Consider the following 10,000-nt stretch of genomic DNA (forward strand, 5'->3'; position numbering starts at 1 on the left):
CTCTGGTCCTGGGTCCCCTAAAATCATCAACAAAGCTGACATCAGTGGATGAAGGACAACTAGGTCATTTTATTTGAAGGTGCTTTAGGATGCTCATGAGAGGAGTTTATCTCCTTTGTTGGCTGAATGCACCCTGGGGTTAGTCCAGCCATTTTACCACACAATTTGGGTCAACCTCTCACTAATTGTAACACAACCAAACTCAACTGATTTATCTGTCATCAATCTGTTCTAAATGAGAGAAAAAGTCTTAAGCAATCCTATGAGGAAAGGTTTGAAAATGACATACCGTAATATGATCCTACTAAACTATACTAATAGATATCACCATGAAACTTCCCCAATTAACTACTTACATTAAGACAATAATCTTTTGTATTACAAGTTTTCTGAAAATATGTTTAATTGTGCAAAATGGGGCATAAATATGCACCAATTTGCATACATTTCCAGAACAGAAATCTGAAGCCACGTCCAAAGAGCCAAAGGTTTTTACAGAGGGGATCTATTTTTATCACTCCATAAATACTGTCAACAGTCATAAAAAAAAACAATTTTCATCGTGTGTTTTTTTGGCTATGAATGATATCTGAACTAACCCCCTTGTTACAACAAAGGGGTCATAGGGATAGGAAGGTGCTAGAGAGCCATGATTCAAGGGGTGGGTGGGGTTAGTGACTAGGGCGATATGGGTGGTGTTGGGGGTGGGGGGGGGGGGGGTCATAGGGATAGGAAGGTGCTACAGAGGGGTTTGAGGGGTGGGTTAGGGTTAGTGACTAGGGGGATATGGGTGGTGTTGGGGGTGGGGTCATAGGGATAGAAAGGTGCTAGAGAGCCATGATTCAAGGGGTGGGTAGGGTTAGTGACTAGGGGGATATGGGTGGTGTTGGGGGTGGGGGGAGGTCATAGGGATAGGAAGGTGCTAGAGAGGGGTTTGAGGGGTGGGTGGGGTTAGTGGCTACAGTATGGGCATACCTGGAAGCTGAACAGTACAACCACAGTCTGATCTGCTGGCCACTGAGCAGCTCCACTGGAGCTACTGGGTTAAGGGCCTTGCTCAAGGGCACCTCAGTGGTGGTAATTAGGGAGGGGCAAGCGCTGCTTTTCACTTTCCCCACCCAGATTTATCCTGCCGTTTAGTTCAAATTTCAAAATGGTGAACTATGAACATGAACCGTTTCATTTTAAGGTGAGTGAACTGAACTTGGAGCTAGCTCTTTCTGTGAACTTGCACAACACTCAGTGGCAGTCTGGGGGTCCGGCTTAACTAGGCTTGCCTAGACTTGTTTCCCTGATATTTAGCCTCATGTGTCTTACCTGGAGGACCAGGGAGACCAGGAGGCCCTGCTAAGAATGAGTGTGTCAGGATCTTCTCATTGGTCATCTGCTCTTGGACATCAGCATTGTTTGGAAGCATGGCCATCTTAAACAAGAACGGATACAAGAGCATGACAGAAGGAACAGGTCAATGAGGAAGTCAATGTGACATGGTAGGCAAACGAGAAATCGGACGGCACGGTGGCTCAGTGGTTAGCACTGTCAGCTCACAGCCTGAAGGTTGTGGGTTCGAACCCCGGGGCCGTCCCAGGTCCTTTCTGTGTGGAGTTTGCATGTTCTCCCCGTGTCCGTGTGGGTTTCCTCCCACCATCAAATACATGTATGTTAGGGTGAATGGGGGGCGTGGGGCTAGCAACCCCACCCTGTACAAACCCACTTGCTACAGAAACTTCAAGGCCGTTAGTGTCATGTGATTGCTGTGTGAGTGAAAAATGATTGATTTGGTTGTTGATCATTATTGTATCTGTCCCTATGCTCCACTTAGGAGCCGACGAAAATTCAAATATCTTCTTCAACTATTTTCAGATTTCAACGTACGACACTTGATTGATTTGGAAACTTACAATCTGCACTTTCATAATCTATAAAAAAAAAATACCTTTGCCTACGTGTTACCCAAAACACCAGTCCCTGTCACAAATATGAATGAATGAATGAAGTGCCAAATAAACATGTCAAAATATAGAAATAATCTCTTATGGGATGACACCCCTTTTCTGCATTTTGTCATTTGGCTGTCTGTCTGTCTGTCCGATAGCAGCTTTACAAACTGAACATGATTTATAAAGGTCTGCAATAGGACAAGAAAATTACATGTTAAAGGACCCAACTTCAAGACAAATTATATTAGATTAAAATCATAAACCCTGCCAAGGATGAAAGCCTCTGCATCTGCAGTAGGCTAGAAGCTGTAACCCAGACAGATGGAAGGCCAGGCAAGGCAACCCCTCTGCATTATTCAGCATGGTACGATCCTAACCTTGCAAGGCAGCTGGATTCAGCAGCGTCCAGTTGGGACGATCCTGCTCTGTTCTGTACGTTGGCATGCGTGTGAAAACCTCTGTTTGATCTGTGTGTCTAACATTATCTGGATCTGACAAATCCCAAAGGGAAACACTTGAAACACCTCCCTATGTCGGAAGGGCCTACAGGTCAGAACTCATGTGTGCACAGACATATATTATTGGCATATGCTCACAAGCATGCACATGTGTGTGTGTGTGTGCGTGTGTGCGTGTGTGTGTGTGTGTGTGTGTGTGTGTGCGCGCGCATGCACATACATACACACACTCACACACACACACACACAGAGTGGGGGTCATGCTTCACCTGCTGATCAGTATGCATTATGCTAGCCTCAGTGCCTGATGTAACCTTGGGGCTGGGGGTTCTGAACCACAGGTAGGCCAACCTGTGTTCGTAAATTAATAATAACCAGAGCCAAGCTCCTTCCTGTGACCTTCCGATGATATGAAAACAATGAAATCCAAAGGCCAAATCATTCTCATCATACTTTTGCATAATACTTATATGTATGTCTCTCTGTTTCATTTCCCTCTGACACCGATATCGGCAGAGGTCCCAAGCAGACGATGACAGGGCCAGATTTCTTATTTTTATTTGATCATTATGGCCAATTAAATGGCATAAAACAGCCAATTAGTCATAGCACCACCCACAGCAGCCAGCAGGTGACACGCACGCACGCACGCACGCACGCACGCACGCACGCACGCACACACACACACACACACACACACACACACACACACACACACACACACACACACACACACACACACACACACACACACACACACACAGACAGTGATTGCATGCTCCAACGGGTATCAGAACTAGTATCGCTGAAGCAGCACATGCAGTAGAGCACACAGCTGGAAGCGTTATATCCTGTTACAGGGAGGTGGTGAGTGCCAGTGTTGACAGACGAGTGTTCTCACGTCTGCGATTACACACAGGGCAATGTTACCCCACTGCTGAGTTTCATACAGATCGCTAGCCAACAAGCAATGTTACCCCACTGCTGAGTTTCATACAGATCGCTAGCCAACAAGCAATGTTACCCCACTGCTGAGTTTCATACAGATCGCTAGCCAACAATATGACTGAAATTATTTCAGTCATATTTCTATTGGAAAAACAGCGTGATGTAAAGCATCTCGAGAGAGTTGTAAATGCTTGCCCGATGTTGCTCCTGAGATATTGTCAGGTATGAACTCTTTTGGCGAGAACGACAGCTCTGTAGGAGGCGATAACTAAACTGAACCGTCGTGCACGTTCAGCTAAATCAAGCAGGTGGGTTTAATACTCATCGGGGGCCTCTCTGGGGCCATGTGTTAGCCATAGAGTGTTAATAACTGTGCTGAGAGAAATGGTGCAAATGCCAAAAATATAAAGAATGTGTCAAAGGTAAGTAATTAAAGATGCATTTATACAGATTACCTTTTACATTCCTAGGACGGGATGCTGCAGATGTTGTTGTTATGTTGTGCCCTTTACCTTTTGTTTAAGTTGCAAGACAGACATCCTGATCTGGTGGAAATCGTCGCAGGTGGCTGAGCAGGTCCCAGCGTTCAACATGTTGTCAGACTTCCCAAAGAAACGTGCTGCTGGGAGACGAATCAAACAGAGATGTTCCTCTCACAAAATCACCCAAAAAACAGAATCAATCCAGATGTCCAGATGCTGTCTACTAAGAAAACAAATATCACAGTTATATTTACGTCATATATGGAAGTCTTTTGTTAAAGTAAACGTGGGCTATTAACAGGAACAAAAAACCCATATTACAGTATTTCTGCCATTTCATGATGCGAACAATTATTTTGCCATCTTCAGTAATTGAAAATTTCTATACATTTTTTTTTTTTACATTCATGAATGAATAGGTTGTTGATTGAGTAACTGTGTTATAATGTTGATAATTATCTATGTAAATTTAGTCTAGTTATGACGAACTCTGGAACAGAGTATATTAGAGAATAGGGGTAGGACTAGACAACCACCTACTTCCTCCTACTCCTTTTTGGACATGACTATTTTATTAGTTATTTTGTTTTTTTTGCTCTGTTTTTATTTCTTATTTTATTTTATTATATGTATATATGTGTACATGTATATTTCCTTTTTTTAACGTTCGAAATACATTTTCATTCATTCATTCATTCATTCAAAAATACACAAACCTCTAAGTGTTGCTGTGATGAGCAGTTTAATGGGCTGTTACAATCCCTCCACGGGACAGCAACAGAACCTGCAATCTGTTTAGTGACTGAGTGACTGACACAGCGTAGCTACACTCAGTAACATTGTCATTACCGGGACCTCCAGGGCTCTGGGTCATCTATCATCCTTGACTTACACAGGGAGATGGTTGTAATAAATGTGTCCGGGCCTAGGGGACCGGCTTGTACAGGACTCAAGCATGACAGCTGGCTTCATCTGAGACATTCAGCATATCCCCAGATTTAAACATCAGCATTTGAGGATAACGGACATAACTCAAAGTACACTGCAAGGTCACTTCACTGCTTTCCGGATTTCCCACGCACAATGTCCCTCTTTCTTCAGAAACCACATAAAAACATATAAATCTTCAGCAAACAAAACTGGAGTAGAATGTGTATGAATATATATATATGTAATGGCTGAGTGAGAGTGTCTGGACAGTATATTTCTCCACTAAGTTACAAAGCAGCAGGACACACAGCAAGAACAGCCTAATGTGTCCTACTTTCTCACTCTGCTCTTTCTCCTGAAATGCTGCAGTCAACCTTTGAGTAATGAAGACAAGCTCATGGGAGGAAGTAGCAAATCTCCAGCCCGTGACCGCTCCACTCCCAACTGAACCTGGGCCAGTGACCGCTCCACTGACAACCCAACCTGGGCCAGTGACCGCTCCACTGGCAACCCAACCTGGGCCAGTGACCGCTCCACTGGCAACCTAACCTGGGCCCGTGACCGCTCCACTGACAACCCAACCTGGGCTTGTGACCGCTCCACTGGCAACCCAACCTCGGCTTGTGACCGCTCCACTGACAACCCAACCTGGGCTTGTGACCGCTCCACTGACAACCCAACCTGGGCTTGTGACCGCTCCACTGACAACCCAACCTGGGCCCGTGACCGCTCCACTCCCAACTGAACCTGGGCTTGTGACCGCTCCACTGACAACCCAACCTGGGTCAGTGACCGCTCCACTGGCAACCCGACCTGGGTCAGTGACCGCTCCACTGGCAACCCAACCTGGGTCAGTGACCGCTCCACTGGCAACTGAACCTGGGCCCGTGACCGCTCCACTGGCAACCCAACCTGGGTCAGTGACCGCTCCACTGGCAACTGAACCTGGGCCCGTGACGCTCCACTGGCAACCCAACCTGGGTCAGTGACCGCTCCACTGGCAACCCGACCTGGGTCAGTGACCGTTCCACTGGCAACCAAACCTGGGTCAGTGACCGCTCCACTGGCAACCCGACCTGGGTCAGTGACCGCTCCACTGGCAACCCGACCTGGGTCAGTGACCGTTCCACTGGCAACTGAACCTGGGCCAGTGACCGTTCCACTGGCAACTGAACCTGGGCCCGTGACCGCTCCACTCCCAACTGAACCTGGGCTTGTGACCGCTCCACTGACAACCCAACCTGGGTCAGTGACCGCTCCACTGGCAACCCAACCTGGGTCAGTGACCGCTCCACTGGCAACCCAACCTGGGTCAGTGACCGCTCCACTGGCAACTGAACCTGGGCCCGTGACCGCTCCACTGGCAACCCGACCTGGGTCAGTGACCGTTCCACTGGCAACCAAACCTGGATCAGTGACCGCTCCACTGGCAACCCGACCTGGGTCAGTGACCGCTCCACTGGCAACCCAACCTGGGTCAGTGACCGCTCCACTGGCAACTGAACCTGGGCCCGTGACCGCTCCACTCCCAACTGAACCTGGGCTTGTGACCGCTCCACTGACAACCCAACCTGGGTCAGTGACCGCTCCACTGGCAACCCAACCTGGGTCAGTGACCGCTCCACTGGCAACCCAACCTGGGTCAGTGACCGCTCCACTGGCAACTGAACCTGGGCCCGTGACCGCTCCACTGGCAACCCAACCTGGGTCAGTGACCGCTCCACTGGCAACCCGACCTGGGTCAGTGACCGTTCCACTGGCAACCAAACCTGGGTCAGTGACCGCTCCACTGGCAACCCAACCTGGGTCAGTGACCGCTCCACTGGCAACCCAACCTGGGTCAGTGACCGCTCCACTGGCAACCCGACCTGGGTCAGTGACCGTTCCACTGGCAACCAAACCTGGGTCAGTGACCGCTCCACTGGCAACCCGACCTGGGTCAGTGACCGTTCCACTGGCAACCAAACCTGGGCCTGTGACCGCTCCACTGGCAACTGAACCTGGGCCAGTGACCGCTCCACTGGCAACCCAACCTGGGTCAGTGACCGTTCCACTGGCAACCCAACCTGGGCTTGTGACCGCTCCACTGACAACCCAACCTGGGCCTGTGACCGCTCCACTGACAACCCAACCTGGGCTCGTGACCGCTCCACTGACAACCCAACCTGGGCCAGTGACCGCTCCACTGACAACCCAACCTGGGCCAGTGACCGCTCCACTGACAACCCAACCTGGGCCTGTGACCGCTCCACTGACAACCCAACCTGGGCTTGTGACCGCTCCACTGACAACCCAACCTGGGCTCGTGACCGCTCCACTGACAACCCAACCTGGGCTCGTGACCGCTCCATTGGCAACCCAACCTGGGCTCATGACCGCTCCACTGACAACCCAACCTGGGCTCATGACCGCTCCACTGACAACCCAACCTGGGCCTGTGACCGCTCCACTGGCAACCCAACCTGGGCTTGTGACCGCTCCACTGGCAACCCAACCTGGGCTTGTGACCGCTCCACTGACAACCCAACCTGGGCTTGTGACCGCTCCACTGACAACCCAACCTGGGCCCGTGACCGCTCCACTGACAACCCAACCTGGGCCAGTGACCGCTCCACTGACAACCCAACCTGGGCCAGTGACCGCTCCACTGGCAACCTAACCTGGGCCCGTGACCGCTCCACTGACAACCGAACCTGGGCCTGTGACTGCTCCACTGACAACCCAACCTGGGCTTGTGACCGCTCCACTGGCAACCCAACCTGGGCTTGTGACCGCTCCACTGACAACCCAACCTGGGCTTGTGACCGCTCCACTGGCAACCCAACCTGGGCCAGTGACCGCTCCACTGGCAACCCAACCTGGGCCAGTGACCGCTCCACTGGCAACCCAACCTGGGCTTGTGACCGCTCCACTGGCAACCCAACCTGGGCTTGTGACCGCTCCACTGGCAACCCAACCTGGGCTTGTGACCGCTCCACTGGCAACCCAACCTGGGCTTGTGACCGCTCCACTGGCAACCCAACCTGGGCTTGTGACCGCTCCGCTGGCAACCCAACCTGGGCCTGTGACCGCTCCACTGGCAAATGAACCTGGGCCAGTGACCGCTCCACTGGCAACCCAACCTGGGCTCGTGACCGCTCCACTGGCAACCCAACCTGGGCCCGTGACCGCTCCACTGACAACCCAACCTGGGCCCGTGACCGCTCCACTGACACCCGAACCGGGTTCTTTTTTAAATCTCCTGGTCCATTTGTGATGTTCGTCTCAAATGCATCCAGCAAATCCCAAAAAAAAACCACAGGAGTCAAGGGGGTAGCAGCATGAGTATTTGGGAGCCAGAAGCATTCTGACATGGACAAGGAGCCAGGATGTGTAATGACTACCAGGTGTCTGTGCTGGAAGTTCCTCCTTCTCCCTTCATTACATACAGCACACAGCAATGTGTAGCCACCTCCACACAGCAGCTTCTGCCTTCATTACATACAGCACATAGCAATGTGTAGTCACCTCCACACAGCAGTCACACCAATGTGTAGTCACCTCCACACAGCAGTCACACGTGCCCTCTGGTGATGAAGAAAGAGACGAATGTTCAACGGAAAAATACAATGGTCACCTCTCTCCCCCTTGGTGCAGCTTTTCCCATCTTCTTCCAGGGAGAAACCGCTCTCACACTCACACCTGTAGCTCCCAACAGCGTTGATGCAGGTTTGAGAGCACACGGACATGTTTCTGTTCGCACACTCATCGATGTCTGCATTAGAGAGAGAGAGAGAGAGAGAGAGAGAGAGAGAGAGAGAGAGAGAGAGAGAGAGAGAGAGAGAGCGAGAGAGAGAGAGAGAGAGACAGAGAGAGAGAGAGAGAGAGAGAGAGAGAGAGAGAGAGAGAGGGAGAGAGAGAGAGAGAGAGAGAGAGAGAGAGAGAAGGGGTTAAGCAAGTGAAAGAAAGAAAGAAAGAAAGAAAGAAAGAAAGAAAGAAAGAAATAAAGAAAGAAAGATAGAAAGAAAGAAAGAAGGAAAGAAAGAAAGAAAGAAAGAAAGACATTTATATATAAAATTTAGTCCGTGAATTGTATCAAAATGAACTGTCAGCATTTATTAGGAGTTAATCTGTGCAATAACTGTAGTGAGGAATTGATGGCATGCAGAATACTACACTACTTGTATGTAGAGTATGCATGCACATCTCATATATCATATTTTATTAGTATAACATGTTATTATATTATAATATTGCATTCATATTAGGCTTATAGATATAAAAACAAGGGGTAGGATTTGACAAATATTCACTGTCACCTTCCTCTTTTCAAACATATAATATATATAAAATATAAATGTATATAGCTTGAGAATTTGCTGTATGCTCGCTCTGAATTCTCTGAAGTCTATTCTTTGGCATTTTCTTGCCTATATTTCTTTTATGCTCTTTTCCCTCACCATATCCAAAATAAATAAATAAATAATATCTAAATTAGTATTGCAGTATATTTGGCAAAAGAAGGGGAAAAAACATTTAAAATAATATATGATCAGTATCAAGTGTTGTACCAGGTCTCACCCAGACAATAGGGCTTCTGTCGGCTTCTGTGGCGCTCACGGTCATAGCGGTAGCCGGGGTAACAGGTGCAAACCACACGACCAAAATGGTCCGTGCACTGCTGCTCACAGGGGGCGCCAGCGCACACATCATAGTCTGCAGAAACATACAGAATGGGGCACCTCAAACACACACAAAAACACAACTGTCTGTCCGTCTGTCCTTCTATCTATCTATCTATCTATCTATCTATCTATCTATCTATCTATCTATCTATCTATCTATCTATCTATCTATCTATGTATCAATCAATCAATCAATCAATCTATCTCTATCTATCTATCTATCTATGTATCAATCTATCTATCGATCGATCGATCGATCGATCTATCTATCTATCTATCTATCTATCTAATGTATCTATCTATCTATCTATATCTATCTATCTATCTATCTATCTACTGTATCTATCTATCTATCTATCTATCTATTCAATTTATACTGTTTGCAAAAGCTAATTATTGCATTATTAAATCAAACATAATGAACAATGTTGTATAAACGTTGGAACAAAAATGGCCCATATTTGGCATCAAGTGTATGATTTTAAATTCTAAATAGCAGGGAAAGTGTATGGCTGCCGTTGACTTCTGACACGGGTTGTTACCATGTCAGTGAGGTTCAAACAAGAGACAGTCAAGTG

The 10,000-nt window shown here is 48.2% G+C and overlaps 1 protein-coding gene across 2 annotated transcripts in view; it reads right to left on the reverse strand.

Moving 5' to 3' along the window:
• Positions 1-10,000, reverse strand: part of ccbe1 (collagen and calcium binding EGF domains 1) — a 60,739-nt gene that overhangs the window by 6,484 nt on the left and 44,255 nt on the right. Inside the window, exons 4-8 of one of the 2 annotated variants that reach the window (XM_083657651.1) lie at positions 9,319-9,453; positions 8,375-8,512; positions 3,859-3,965; positions 1,318-1,423; positions 1-17 (exon numbers count right to left, since the gene is read on the reverse strand). The exon at positions 1-17 is cut by the window's left edge and continues 123 nt beyond it. In XM_083657651.1, coding sequence (XP_083513777.1) covers positions 1-17; positions 1,318-1,423; positions 3,859-3,965; positions 8,375-8,512; positions 9,319-9,453 — 503 coding nt within the window. Of the gene's footprint in view, positions 18-1,317; positions 1,424-3,858; positions 3,969-8,374; positions 8,513-9,318; positions 9,454-10,000 lie in introns of both variants that reach the window. The other variant, XM_083657650.1, reaches the window with a different exon arrangement.

The sequence above is a fragment of the Poromitra crassiceps genome (genome assembly GCF_964638095.1).
Source record: "Poromitra crassiceps genome assembly, chromosome: 21".
Taxonomy (NCBI): Eukaryota; Metazoa; Chordata; class Actinopteri; order Beryciformes; family Melamphaidae; genus Poromitra; species Poromitra crassiceps.